The following is a 15,136-nucleotide window of genomic DNA, read 5'->3' as shown; positions in this document are numbered from 1 at the left end:
TGCGTCTTGGATACATAGAATGTCTAGCCTCCTTCGTACCATCAAGTCATCCACTTCCAAGCTGCATCCTGTCAGTGGCAATTCTCAGTTCATGTTTGATGGGTTGTCTGGTTTTACATCCACCTTTCACTCAACAGAGTTATCCCAGGTAACCCAGGCCAGATTCATATACACTAAGAATTTGGAATCCTCGCTCTCTTGTTCACAGAACAGTGACACTGAACAGGTTGTCAGCCCACATACTACACCTCCTGCACAAACCACACTCTCAACAGAAAAACATCATATGCAGAGGTACTCACCAGAAATGTACCTAAACACCAGTGACCTCCGTAATACAAACATGCTACACCAAATACAGTACATACAGCACTCAATACACATAAAAAAACACAAGCACAAGTGTCTCACCAACAAAAGACCGTAAGGCAAAGCACATCTAAACCATTTTTTGTTTGGTCATAGGTGACTGTATAGTGAGACACACAGATGTCCCACTCAACAGGCTAGACAAGGAGAAGGTTATGGTCGACTGTCAGGTGCCTGGATCCACCTTGACACCATCATAGTTCATGCTGGTGGGAATGAATTGAGATGTACCTCACTGGACTATATGAAGAGAGACATGACTGAGCTCTCTGAATGTGTGTACCAGGCAGGTATGTCCTTAGCCTTGAGCAGCACTTTACCTTCACCTACAATGATACCACAATATAAATAAAAAATGATTGACTTCAACAACTGGCTTAGTTTTTGGTGTCATTCTAAGGGAATCCAGAACCTGTCAGCCTTGGATGACATGGTAGATAGACAATGCTGCTTTTCCAGAGATGGTCTTCATCTGTCACCTCTGGATTTTGGTTACTGGCTAAGGCTCTTGCCTCCCCCATAGTGCCTTTTTAGGCAATGTCACAACATCAAAATTCCTGATGTAAAAATTTCTTCAAAAAGCAACCCCAAGGTTATGCTGCTAAATGCTAGGAGTCTAAACCTAAAATTGCATTCACTGGAAGCAGGCTTCACCTTAGAAGATGCTGACATCTGTGCAGTCACAGAGACTTGGTTTAAGGCCACATAAAATATAAATGTGGTTCATGGCCTCTTGTATTCTATTAATTCCATATGCAAGACTGCATATGAGGAAACTTCAGTGGTACTTAAAAAGTCTCTGGTGTCAACATTCACAGGACCTGTAAACAATGATTCCTATCATTCCTTGCCTAAGGACAGAGTTCCTTTGGTGGGCAGAGGCCTGCTACCATAACAAGGGACTCCCTTTCACTCAACCTCCCCTGCCACCCAAACCCTAACAACAGATGCATCAGACTATGCATGGGGGGCTCACATGGTAGGACAATGAATTCAAGGCAAATGGAGCCCAAAGCAAATGCACCTGCATATCAATCAAAAAGAAATGTTAGCTGTACAGAATGCTCTAACAGCCTTCAAAGGAATTATTCTTCCAGGACAACTATTGGTAAAGACAGACAACACCACAATTATGTGGTACATAAACAAGCAGGGGGAAACCCATTTCTACCCACTTTGCAGATTAGCCATGGCTCTGTGGAACACAGCCTTGAGCAACCAAGTGCACCTGAAGCTCAATTCCTGCCAGTCAAACTAAATTCACTGGCAGACGACTTAAGCAGAATTCTCATGGACCCACACAAGTGGAAACTGGAACCCAAAATATTCAAGCTTTTGAGGAACAGATGGGGGGCACCAGAGGTGGACCTCTTTGCTTCCCCCTCAGAACTATCAATTGAGCAAATATTGCACCAGAACTCCCCACAGCCAAGCTTGGAAAGTGGATGCCCTGTCCTTTACCTGGGAAAGCCTCTCAATCTATGCCTCCCCCCCCTGCCCCTCCTCTCGAAGGTTCTACTAAAGATCAAACAGGACAAGCCAAGGACAATCCTGATTGCACCAGACTGGTCATGCCAGCACTGGTTTCCTCTTTTGTGCAGTTTGACAGTAGTGCCACCATGGCACCTGCCTCAGACCCCTTCCATGCTGTCCCAGCAGGAGGGCCAGATTTTGCACCCCCCAGCTACAAACCCTGAACCTAGCAGCCTGGCTCATCCTCTGAATTCTTCACCAGCAAATCTCAGTAAGCAAGTGCTGGATGTCATCCTTGAGGCAAGGAGGCCTAGTACTAGAAAATCCTATTCAGAAAAGTGGAAAAGATACTGCTCCTGGAGCCAGTCTCAGGGAATGGACACAACTGTGCCCAGCTTACCTCATATACTGGATTACGTAACAGAAATGCTGTACAAAGGCCTATCATTCTCTTCCATTAAGATTCATGCCTCTGCCATCTCAGCTCATTATAATTCTGAGCCACTCCTTTTCTCTCATCCTTTGGTCAAACAGTTTCTGAGAGGAGCCAAAAATGTAAGACCCCCCCAGGAGAGCTTCCACTCCTGCCTGGGACCTTAACTTTGTATTGAAAAAGCTCACGCTTCACCCTTTGAACCTGCTGCCACAGCAGAGTTAAAATTCCTCTCATGGAAAACAGCTTTACTTCTAGCCATCACTTCAGCAAGAAGAGTGAATTGCACGTCCTTATGGCCGTGGAACCCTTCATTATCTTCCATGCAGACAGGGTTTCCCCCAGGACTAACCCATTATTTATGCCCAAGGTGGTATCTACTGTGGCTTTAAACCAATCCATTAATTTGCCAACTTTTTTCCCTAATCCTCAGAATAAAGGGGAAAGGATCCTGCACTCCCTGGATGTGCACAGGCAGTTTAGGTTCTATCTAGACAGGACTAAGCCTTTCAGAAAATCTGATCAGCTGCTAGTCAACTTTGCTGCAGGGGCAGAGGGCAAGGCCATTTCAAAGCAAACCATTTCTAAATGGATAGCACACTGCATCCATTTCTGCTACAAGCACCATGGAAAACCTACCCCACAGGGGATTAGAACCCATTCCACTAGGGGTACGTCAACCTCTACAGCATTCCTCAGGGGAGTTCCTACCAGGGACATCCTGGAAGCTGCAACCTGGAGCTCTGAACACACTTTCACCAAGCATTACCACTTACCTATCTTTTCTAAATCCAGAGCTGGATTTGCCACAGCAGTCTTACAAGGCCTGATTGCCAGCCCTAATGCTTCTTAACTACCTCCACCCTTCCTCAGCTTTGGGAATCAACCAAAATGTGATGACTGCAACAGTGAAACATGAAGAACATAGTGCAGTTGTGTACACTTACCATAAATGTAGATGTTCGCGTGTATTCACTGTTGCAGTCCTGGTTACCCTCCCTCCAGCCCCATGACTTCTCTTTACTTCTACCTATCTTTTTTGGTTGGCATATCTTATATCATGTGTATCTGATTTTTGCTGGGGGTGTTCCATACCATGTAATTGCTTCCTATTTTGGGGGCATCTGATATCTGGGGCAAGAAAAAGTGATGTAATGGCGTCGGCTGCATGTTTTATACCCCTGACGACCTGACATCATGGAAGAAATGACAGTATTCGACGCAGAAATCCCAAGACTCTGGTATTCAGGTCGACTGAGGGCTATATCTGTAGGCAGATAACCCAGATGTCATGACTGCAACAGTGAATGCACTCGAACATCTACATTTATGGTAAGTGTACACAACTGTACTTTTCTTCTTGTGAGGAAAATCTGCTTTAAATAACTTAGTTTCTTCTATTGCACTGGGCACTACTCATTGTTTGCAGTGTGTGTGTGACTCTGCCGATACTTTTTCCAGAGTATGGCTACTGATACTCTTTTAAAGAGGTTTGCGTGGGTGCATTCTCAGTACCTCCCAGATGTTACAAATGAGATTTTAAATTCTCCCTTGGATAGAGATTTAGTTTAGTTGATTAAAAAGTGTGATGAAGGGGCAAGCTGATCCATGGAATCTCTAAGATTTTCAGCCTTTCTTTTCCAAAATTTCTAAGGGATTTTCTTTCTCCTCATCCAGTTTTGGCAAAATAACAGAATAAATGTCTCAACAAAAAACAGGTAAACATACATTTAAAAGAAATGGCAAGGGGATTCCAAAAAGAAGACTCAAACTTCCCAAAACCAATAATAGTCCAACGGACCTTGTGAACCCTTCACACCCTGGTCCCTTTTTTTTCTTCCTGAAAGTCTGAATCTCCATTTCTCTCTTTGACAACAGATACTTTTTGACAAATTGATTCTGAAAATTATTCATCAAGGTTACAGATGGCAGTCAGAGGAAATTCCTCCTTTCCAGGGGCTCAGTCCTCATCTTCCAGATTAGTGTTTTATTTCCACTGGTTCTTCGTCATACGTTATATCATTGAGTGACAGAACCAGTTCCTTCTTCCCAGGTGGAGAAGGGTTTTTATTCAAGGATGTTCCTAGTGCCAAAGAAAGAAAATTCTTAGAGACCAGTTCTAGATCTTTCTTTCCTAAACCTGGTTGTGATAGTGCCCAAATTCAAAATGATGTCCCTTCACAACCTGTTACTTCTTCTTCCTCTTTCAATTTTCCTGGCATCACTAGACTTAAAAAATGCTTATCACTACATCCCTGTTAATCCAGACTTCAGACATTTCCTAAGGTTTTGTGTGCCTGGATCACATTATCAGTTTTCTGCCTTGCCCTTTAGACTGTCTACTACAACAAGAGTATTCAAAAAGTGTCTCGCTCCATTTATAGCTCACTGCAGGCTACAGGATATCCACATTTTTCCATATTTAGTTGATTTACTTATCTTTGCAGAGTTTTTCAATGTGTCAGGATTTTTTCACTTGGGTGAGTCTTATTCTGGTTGGGATTCCAACAGAACATTCAAAAGCCTTATTTTGACTTCTTTACACAGGGTTGTGTTTGTGGGGTGTCTCTTAGACACCTCAGGAGAAGGACCCTTATTTCAACAGAAAAATAGAGCTATATTTAGATCTATTCCAGGGGAGTTCTACTCAGACCAGTCACTGCGAGGGAATACTTCACGATTTTGAGTCTCATGGCATCTATGGTTCTCGTGTTACCCTTTCAAGACTCCACATGAAATTCAATAGAATCTGAAGTCTCTTTCATCCAAGCAGCGACACCTTTTATGTTTTCAAATCCCAGTGCTGGGCTTTGTCAGAAGTGAAATCTTTTGGTGGAGACAACAAATATCCTTAAATTAAGGTCTCCCCCTTCTCCCTTCCTCCCTGCTCCAAAGCAGTCAGTAACCACAGACACATGCTTTGCTTGGGGAGCAGTTTCAGGAGGGTTGAAAGTGCAAAGGGGGAAGGACAGCAAGGAGACATGCAAACATGCAAATATTAATGAGCAAGGACAGATGCAAACATAAATATTAATGAGATGATTGTCAAGATCAAGGCACTCAAATCTCTGAACCATCTTTGGTCCCTGGGACCTCTTCAACTGGTTACATACAGTACCACAGTCATGTGATACATCAACAAGCAAGGGGGAAGCAGGTCTTATCCTCATTTGCAGACTAGCCATGTTAACTTGGGATGTAGCTTCACAGCACTATCTCATTCTACCGGCATCCTACATTCCATCAGAGGAAAATTGTGTGGAAGACAACCTAAGCAGGACCACGGCAGACCTTTATGATTGGAAACTAGATTGTGGGCCTTCCGAGATTTGATCCATCTGTGGGAGTTCTTCAAGGAGACCTCTTTGCCTCATCTCTGAACCATCAACTGGCAAGATTCTGTTCCAGTGCCCTATGCTAGAAGGCCTAGAAGACAGATGTCTTTTCTTTACATTGGGCAGGAATTTTCCTGTACGCTTCTCCACTCTTTCCCTGTTATCCAACGTACTTCTCTTCCTTGACATCTTCATTTTGTGTTAGATAAGCTAACACTTGCTCCATTTGAAATTAGCTCATGTGGCTGACAAGAAGTTCTAAACATGGAAAATACTTTACCAACTCCTGGCCCTCTGCAATAAGTATATTTGAGCAGCAAGCTCTTATAGCACTTATGGTGAGTCAACCCTGTCTCATTTTCTACAGAGACAGGATATCTTTGAAAATGAATCATTCTTTTATGCCTAAAGTGGACATGGAGCAGAAGTGTGAATCAGGGAACAATTATCCTTGCACAAAAGAAAAGAGAGTGTGTACATTGTGATGAAACTAGAACAAGAAAGCTTTACTTTTCTGCTGTTCTATGTGAGCTTATTATAGCTGTGACCCTAGTAGCGCTGAAAAACAGTGAATTTTGTATAATACAGATTATGTGACTGGTGCTACACAAATATCAAGCAATATCACCTAATTACTTATTTAGAGGCAGCAGGTGGTCACAGATGGAGATTAGCAGCAATCTGGACTTGCAAAATATCCTCTTAAGCTCTGATATAGTTTGTATTCCAAGAAAACATATACTCAATGCTTACATTTTCTTTTCGCTTATGATATGATTCTCATCAGGTTTTCAAACCTTTCTCTTGCTCTGAAATGACCCTTTTGAAGTATAGCTTTTAGTGGTATTTAGTACAATGCCACTATAAATAACAAACATGATGCAGCAAGCCAGTAATATAACAAATGGAGCTCAAATAGGGTAATACGAGCTGATGGTTTACTCTCCAAAGGATATACAGGGATCCAGTAGGAATGTGCCAGAAGCCACTTCCCATCTTTACAGAGAAAAGATGGTGGCTACCGTCATGTGCCAAGGTTAAATGGAAGGCAGCAAGTATGTACAGCCTCTGCATTCATGGTAGAGAGAACAACTCTTGGGACAGATACATTTCTGATTTTCATAGCTTAGTAATGGACTAACTGACTTTTTGGGCCATTTTAAGCCTAGTGAATTTTCATTCAAAGCTGAGAATCAAAGTTTGTACCTTGGGTCTGTGAGGTAAACACCTTAACCATTATGCCAACCGCCTTGTGTTAGAGTTAAGGCAAGGTTAAGACAAGAAGTTATTAAGAATTATGTGATAGATTTATTTGATTTCTATAATTATCCTTTCAAATAGTTACAGCGTACTACTATCAGTTGTTGCTAATTCACTAGAAATTTGAGACTCTATAATGCACATCCCAAAACACTGAAAAGTATATAGAGTACAAGTGTAAAACTCTGTTTTACCGAAAACAGCATTTTCTACTGGGGGGGTGTCATGTCTGATTGTACCCCACTGTAGCCTGCTGCTTATACATTCTAATACAGGGATTGCTGTACCATGAAGAAAAGGAAGTACTCCACACTACAACAATTTCAGGCTTAGTATGCATTTCCATGAAATCACCTTTAAGTTCTCTCAGTTAAGAAGATCACATCCTTGACATTCGACTGAAACGCCTGATGCTGTCCTGGTACAGAAAGGATTGACAAGACTAAGCCCTCATAGTTGTAAATATTTCCCTTTCTAATACTTTAGCCTGGCTTATGAAAAAAAAATCAGGGTAACATTTGATTGTGAAACTGTTAACTATAAGATAATCCCTGCAGCAATCTGTGTGAATAATCTTTATTTTTATCTAAAAATGGTACACCTTCAGACATGGAGTTAATTATAGCATATGCATACTGAATTGCTGATCAGGCTAATGCAAGATTATAGCTGTTTGTGTTTCCTTCCAGATATATGTCTTTAGAAGTAACATAGGCACTATTACTGCCCAGTACCACTTTGTTGCACTAAAAAAGGCTTTTATATTACCTCGTCGAAATTTTACTGCATCGAAGCAATAAATATCGAACACAATTGATCAATGCAGTAAAATATCGAACGAGGATAAAAAACAAAAAACAACAGCAAAAAAAAAAAAACTAAAGGGCACCCCCCCACACCCCTCGCTACTTAAATATACCAACTCCGAGACCGCACTACATTGAGGTAAACGGAAATCTCCCCCTATTGAGATTTCCATTTACCTGGCCGATATTCTACGCTTTCAATATTGTCGTGCTGACAATATCAGATTTGATATTGTCAGCTTGTGACAATATAATATAGACACTAAGAAAATGTAGTTCTCAAACAATTTTAAAATAAGTTGACCAATTTTTGAATAAAAAAAAAATCTGTTTACAGTTCACGTCAAGCTTATAATTTATGAAATCATACCAGTTTATTTTATTTTTTGTCTTCTTCTTCTTCTAGATAACAGTGATGTAGCTGACAAACGAAGGACTTTTACATTAAGCGATTACTTCAATGAGACAATCAGATATAAATCGTACAGCATCCGATGGATAACAGGTAACTAAAATCTGAAATTTTTTATGACCTCTTAAATATTTTAGAATGTTTTATGAATTTTTTGGAAAACATGAAGTGGGAGAGCTCTCTGTTATAAACAAAAGGTTACAGGAACCAAACACTGTAATGAAATGTGGTTAAAAATGAACATGCTTATTTCATTATTTCTGTTGAAAATATTTTACTCTTGTTTGCAAGAGACTGTAAAATGTCTTTTCATTATGTGCCATTTTGGCTGAGTATCAGTTTCATAAAAATTATTCATTTCATACCAAGGGGTATAACATGCTGGTCCACATCTGATATAGATCTCCCGGCACAGTGTTGCTTACTTCTGCAGTAGGTTATTAGGTTCCTGTATTAACAGCAGGCTGACATTTGGAGAACCACTGGGAAGCTGAGTTATATTACCCTTGTAATAACAAGAGTAGATGGACTAATTCCCTTTGAACAGTAGATCAGTTGTCTTAATTGTGGGCATGAATCTTTGGTTACTCATACCATCCCATCATTGCAACTGTCTTTGAGGACAGTCAGGCTGGCACCTTACTTGATGCGCAGGAGGAATTTATTCCATAGGTGAGGATGGCATCAGGAAAAAAAAACAATTACACCAGCGGGAGTCATTGCTCTTACAGCAGGAGTTTAGGTCTTTGGATTATATATTTACCATACTGTTTGTTCTACGAGGATAGAGTAGGCTACAAAGCACAAGGTCTTTTATAAAGCAAAATGTTAAGCAAAGGTTGCCTCTAAACAGCCTGTATGAAACAGAACAGAAGGGGAGAGATTTTAACCTGTCAGAGTAACTTAATTGGCTTAACTGGAGATTTTTTAGGTGAGGCCTTTCAAGTTGTACAAAAGACTCATATAGGGATATTTCAAATGTGGCACTGTATCTAGTGACGGGTCTAATAAAGGGTATAAATAGAGAAGCACATCCTTTGGCCTAGATAACATGCCCGAACCACATATGCCATGGAAGGCAGAAGGACTTCCTTTACACAGTCAAGACATGGTGGTGAAAATGAGCTTATTTTTTTAAGTAAGACCCCAGGGTTGTAATAAAAAAAGTCTGTTTTGAGGAGTGAGGGCAGCAAAGTGATACAAGGAGTGGGCAGGTGCACTACTGAAGGTAACTGTGCCGGACGTCTTGGCATGTAGAGTGTGACCACTGCAAACACACCAGGTGTTGGTCTGATCCAGGCCAATAGGGGTATCATGATGGCTGGGGGAGGGGATGGCAGCTCCACCTTATTTATGGCCATCTGTAAACTTCATTAGCCAAAAATCTCAGATGCCTGAATTCATTTCTGAGACATAAATGCCGTGGAAAACAAGCCCCGTGAAAATCTCTAGTGGCATCCCTGTAACTGCAAGAGATACATCCTACCACAACGATGTGAGTTTTGTCAGTAAGTCAATTTCCTATCCAGTGGGCAACATCAGAATTAAAAACTGATACTAAAGAGTTTGTCTGCAATACATGCATTAGAGAATTGTATCAAAGGTCTTGCCAAGGTAAAGGTAGATAGCGTGAGCAGTCAGGCCCTCATCTAAGGCTTTGGCAGTGTCATCGAAGAATTCAATTAGGTTGAACAGACATGACATGCTGTTACCAAATCCAAATTGAGAGTGGTCAAGATGTTGCCATTGTTTTTGCTAATTAAGTTCATCAATAATACATTCCATGGTTTTACAGATAATCCTAGGCCTGTAGTGACTGTGATGTTTTGTGGGGCCACCCTTGTGAAGAGATAAACTGTGGCAGCTCTCCAAGCTTCAGGTAAATAGCCTGTAGAGAGGATAAGGTTAAAGAGATTTAGAAGGGGTTCACAGCAAGAAGTTCTGTTCGATTCTCAGCTGGAGTGCCTTCTGTGTGGAGTCTGCATGTCCTCCCCACGGTTGAGTGGCCTCCGAAAGACATGCATGAGTGGGCATGCCTTCACTAAAGGGTGGGTGTCGGGCTGGCAACTCAGCACCATAAAAAAAATCAACTGCTAATCATTGGCGGACAGGAGTTCCGTTTTGGCGACCCCTAACCGGGAACAGCCGAAAAAGACAAAGACAAAGAAGGTCTATGTGGTACTTGATACTTATAATGTCACAGTCCACAGTGAACTACAGATTTGGCTTTGGAAAGTGCCAATGTGACTCAGTGTAAGGTATTACAGGTGGGACAGTTAAGGAATACATTTGCAGGCAATGAGATAGGTGGGAAGCATGCAGACAGAGCTAGATTTGTAAGAGAGGATATTAGCTATGATTTCTAGGTCAGAGTGAGATATGACATTTGAGATAACTTCATAGAAAGACTGGGGGTTATCTCTAGATTTCCAAATGTAGTTAAGAAGGTCACATGCTGTATTCGGTGTTAGTGAATATGCTAAGATCATAACTGGCTTTATAGTCCTTGATGGTATGCCTAAAGGTCTGGCTTAATGCCTTTACATGGATTCTATAGTAAAGAAAAGGGAATTTTCTATTTTTATTTTTTATTGTATAGAGTTGGTTTGTAAAGGACTTCTACCATACAAACATATTTTTTAATTTTTCACAGTTCTTATGACAGATGAGCAAATCCTCCTTAATGCATGAGGGAGTGAATTTGAAGAGGTACGGAGCAGGGGTGGTATCATAAAACACTTTTGTTTCGAAGGATGTGTCAGTTCATTTTGTTCAGGATATCAGTATGTACCAATAAGATGGCTTTAGAATAAAACTGAAATGGGGTTTTCGGAGTAAGGTACCCTGTATTAAGGGCAAATGTTGCAGATAGCTGGTTTGATTTATTCAGTGGGTAGAAGAGGTGGTACAGAAGAGGGAGCAGTTGATAATGGCAAAATTCAAAGACACAATGGTGATGGTAGGAAAAGTCACACAATGGAGTTAGCATTTACAGACCAGGCAACCTAGGTATTATTAGAGGTGGTTGTTTGCATTGGTCAGTTAATTGTGCAGTAATTAAAGTCACTCATAGTAAGGGAATTTGGCTTACTGCATAACTTTTCAAGTTGATCCAGATGTTTAGTGTGATCCAAAGGGACATAGCAAGGGATCTGTAGTTGGCACTGATGCATTAGACAGATTTGTTGAGATACACTTTGACCTCTGTAAGTTCTAGAATTATATCATGTAAGATTAGATTCACAATAGTGGGGTTCATGATAAGTACAGATATGCTACCACAGTTCTCACTGTTCCTAAATGTAGAATATCAGAGTGTCCTAGTGTAGAAGGAGTGCTATGTTTTTCTTGAAACCAAGTGTTAGGCTCGTAGGTTCATAGGTAGGTACTAGGCTATCTGCCCGAGGGAATTAATAAGCCTAGCCAGAGTGTGTCGGCATTCGCCGCCCCATTGATTAATTAACTGAGCCTCTGTCAAGCAGAGCCAATAGTGATCCAAGGGGTGTATTTTCTGTTACTCATCCACTCGTTAAGGTTTCTCTTGAAGAGTGTTAGTGAGGGGCTCTGCCTAATGTAGTTAGCTATTTTGTTCCAAAGCATGGGGAGTCTCTGTGACAGGAATATATCCCTCCAGCATGTTCTATTTATTGTTGGGGCAAGGTTTAACTCACTAGTGTGCGTGGCTCGCAGTGACTTGGATTTCTTTAGGTGGAACATGTCCACCAATTCTGAGTTAGACATGGCTTTGTAAGTCAGGCAGAGATCACCTCTGAGTAAGCAATATGCCACTGAGTACAGCCAGAGTTTTTTCAGTCGGGCTGCATAGGACATATGTTTGAGGCCAGTAATCCTCTTCATGAGGTACTTTTGTGGTCTTTCCAGCTGTTGGAAGTGTCTTGTGAGGTACATCCCAAATGGGACATTGTACTCTATGATGGGTATAATGAGTGACGAGTAGAGTGGCACTATAACCTCTTTATTTCTAGATGTGAACCCTTTAGTAATTATATGTGTCATATTGATAACAAATGTGCATGTCTTCAAGGTAATCATTAGGGAATCCTGAGATTCAGACATTTTGTTTTTAAGTTCCTAGTTTTGAGCTAAAATGACTCCAGTTAACAAGCCATTTGTTTATAAGTAAGTATTTGTTTCTAGGACATGGGGAAAATGCTGCTCAACCTGACTGTTGACAGTACAGCATAAATGGATAGCATAGCATTTTTCTTCAGAAAATACTTAGCTTATACAAAAAAGTTTTATGTGCATAATACTATGATGACTGCAAAATTTCATAAATATGAACCAAAACAGCAAATAAATTAGTCTTCACTGTGTAGTGCCTAAAAGCCACTATGAATTGGGATCGTGAAATAAACAAATAACCCCTTAAGAGCATACATGTATTCAGGAGTATGTCAATCCATAAAAATGCCATTTCATTGAACACAAAGAAACAAAAGCCAGTTCAGTGATACCACATTTGACAAAAGTGGAGATTGCCTTTTCTTCACTGTTGTGTGAGTTCAGAGCTGGGTTGATATATTCCATTATTCTGTGTGTGTGTGTGTGTGTGTGTGTGTGGGGGGGGGCTTGCAGCTGCAAAAAAAAAAAAATTGAATTATTTCAATGTTCACTGAAGGGGATTTCAATGAACTGGTCATCGAAAACACCTTTGATGGATCAACACGGATCCCATGTATTCCAGCTGCATGGCTTCTTGAAGTGCCATATTAGAGGGCTGCCATTAAGATAACTTATGGTAATACAGAGTAGTTGGGGAGGGACCACTTCAGAAAATCAGTAAAGAAGGAAACAGTTTATATTGGTAGTAAATACTAGCTTGTGCACTCATTACAGTAGTTGGGTGAAAAAGTTATGATAAAGCAAAGATTGTGAACAAAATGGCTAAACTTTATTGTGACTAAAAACATAAAAAAAACAGTAAAAACACTCACAAAATAACCTCTAGAAAGTTAAAAAGACAGTCTAAAAGAGCAACAAATTCTGAAAAAAGTATAAGGCAGAATCCAGTGAAAACACCAGCAGGAATAGAAGAAAAAAAACAGCAAATGCTTATCTTGACTTTGTATTCTATCAAAAAATGTGCAGCCAAAGCAGTTGTGTGTACTTATTGCTTATATTGCTAAGATGTTCTAAAACCCTGTCTTTAAGCTGATGTGTTGTTGTTCCTACATAACAGCAATGCCATTGTGGGCAGATTGCCAAATACACTAAGAAGTTGCTATTACATGTAGCTGATAATCTAGGAATAAATTTAATTTCAGTGATAGGGCGAACAAATGTTTGGACTTGAACAATAAAGGAACATGGTTTGCATTTCCCACAGGGAAACATTCCTGCTCTCAGTAAGGGTTCTGCTTCCAAATTTGTAGGGCTATAACACAACATTCTTTTTAAGCTCATATGCTTTTCACCTATGCTAGCAATGTATATCAGTTTTGTGATATAGGAAGAACTGGCCTATGTATTAGAAAGGTTGTTGGACAAGACCCCGATTTTATTTTTAGGAACAACATGAGCTTAAAAAAAATATTGTACTTATGGCCCTACAAATTTGGAAGCAGAACCCTTACTGAGAGCAGGAACATTTCCCTATGGAAAATGCAAAGCATGTTGCTTTATTGTTCAGTTGCAGAAACTACAGGACACAGTGTTTTTTATTTTAGAGTTCTCTAGAAAGTTAGAACTGGCAGGAGAAGGGGTGATGTGAATAATTATTTAGAGAATCTAGAAGTAAAATGGATAATAGCACTACAAGCCCATAGAGATGTGGGCCTGAATGCAAGTATTTAACTGAAGCCAGCATTAATTAAGAGACGTTGATTCTGATTTGTTGATTTTAGTAATGTGATTTTAATATGTATATATATATATATATATATATATATATATATATATATATATATATATATGTATATTGCCTGTTTCTTAAGCTGTTAGTTTTATTTGGATCTAAAGAAGTGGTAGCCCCATGAAAAAGCTCATCCTTCTACAATAAAGCCATTAAAAATCAAGTTTTGCAAGATAACGCTTTATTTCTCTCTGCTCAGCTTGGTTGGTGTGCTCACATTTTGGCTTGTTATTTGGAATCTATTGTGTGTTGTGAGCAACCTTTGGCATAGTGTGTGTTTTTTGCTTTTTATGTTTGTATTCTATCAAACAGCTACACAATTAACACAATTACTAGTTTTCCTGCTGACACAAGGATGACTTCATCTATCTGTCCTTGCAAATCAGAATACATTGTGAGACCAGGCAATATATTTTGCCACGTAATATACAATAATAGTGACAGTCTATGGTCCCATCATCTTTTAAAGGTTAAATGTGTAACGTTATATGCATTATATTCAAGGGCACTTACACACCTCCATGTTTATGTAGTTAATGATCATGACCTCAGATAAACCCCCCTCCCATCCTTCAACTTGATGTTTATTGGTCAGGGAAATCCCCTGCCACTCTCACTGGGTGTACTATACCATTACTGAACTATTAAATTGCTCTGAAATGCCACATCTGCATGTGATTTATGTGATCACATTTTTAATTAGATTGCATTATACAGCTATTTTGCATGCATGCAGAAAAATTAACACGAACACACACACATTGTGCAAGACAGCTTATCAGTGTGATATATCCATTATAGTGAATAGTGCAGTTATTAGTGTGGGGATATAAAATGAGTGACATGAGGTGTGTCTGGTTCTTTCCCTGAAGCACAAACCTCAGAAAAAATCTGCGCGGAATATGAAACATGAGAGGAACTGCTGCATTGCTAAGATCATAAAATTTAGAAAACAACTAGGTCATTTCTACGAGACCCTCCCCTTCTCTAGAAGAGCTGCACCTTTTAAAGTATAACATTATGTAATACACGTATTCATTTTTTTAATGTTATACTGTAAAATCATGACATATTCATCAATACATCTTCACCAAATTCCAAAATGCCTATGCCAGCTCATTGCTCAAAACTTTCAGGCAGTTAATATTGATATAACACACAACACTTGTATGC

General features: G+C 39.9%; 1 protein-coding gene across 1 annotated transcript in view; it reads left to right on the top strand.

Annotated features, from left to right (window-relative positions):
• Positions 1-15,136, top strand: part of LOC122804723 (dipeptidyl peptidase 4-like) — a 1,230,541-nt gene that overhangs the window by 219,831 nt on the left and 995,574 nt on the right. The window contains exon 3 of the mRNA XM_044074775.1: positions 8,083-8,181. Coding sequence (XP_043930710.1) covers positions 8,083-8,181 — 99 coding nt within the window. The remainder of the gene's footprint in view (positions 1-8,082; positions 8,182-15,136) is intronic.

Source organism: Protopterus annectens, chromosome 6.part0 (assembly GCF_019279795.1).
Source record: "Protopterus annectens isolate FY-2018-M chromosome 6.part0, PAN1.0, whole genome shotgun sequence".
NCBI classification, from domain to species: domain Eukaryota; kingdom Metazoa; phylum Chordata; order Ceratodontiformes; family Protopteridae; genus Protopterus; species Protopterus annectens.
Note: the sequence above shows the minus strand (reverse complement) of the source record. Positions and strands in the feature narration are given on the sequence as shown.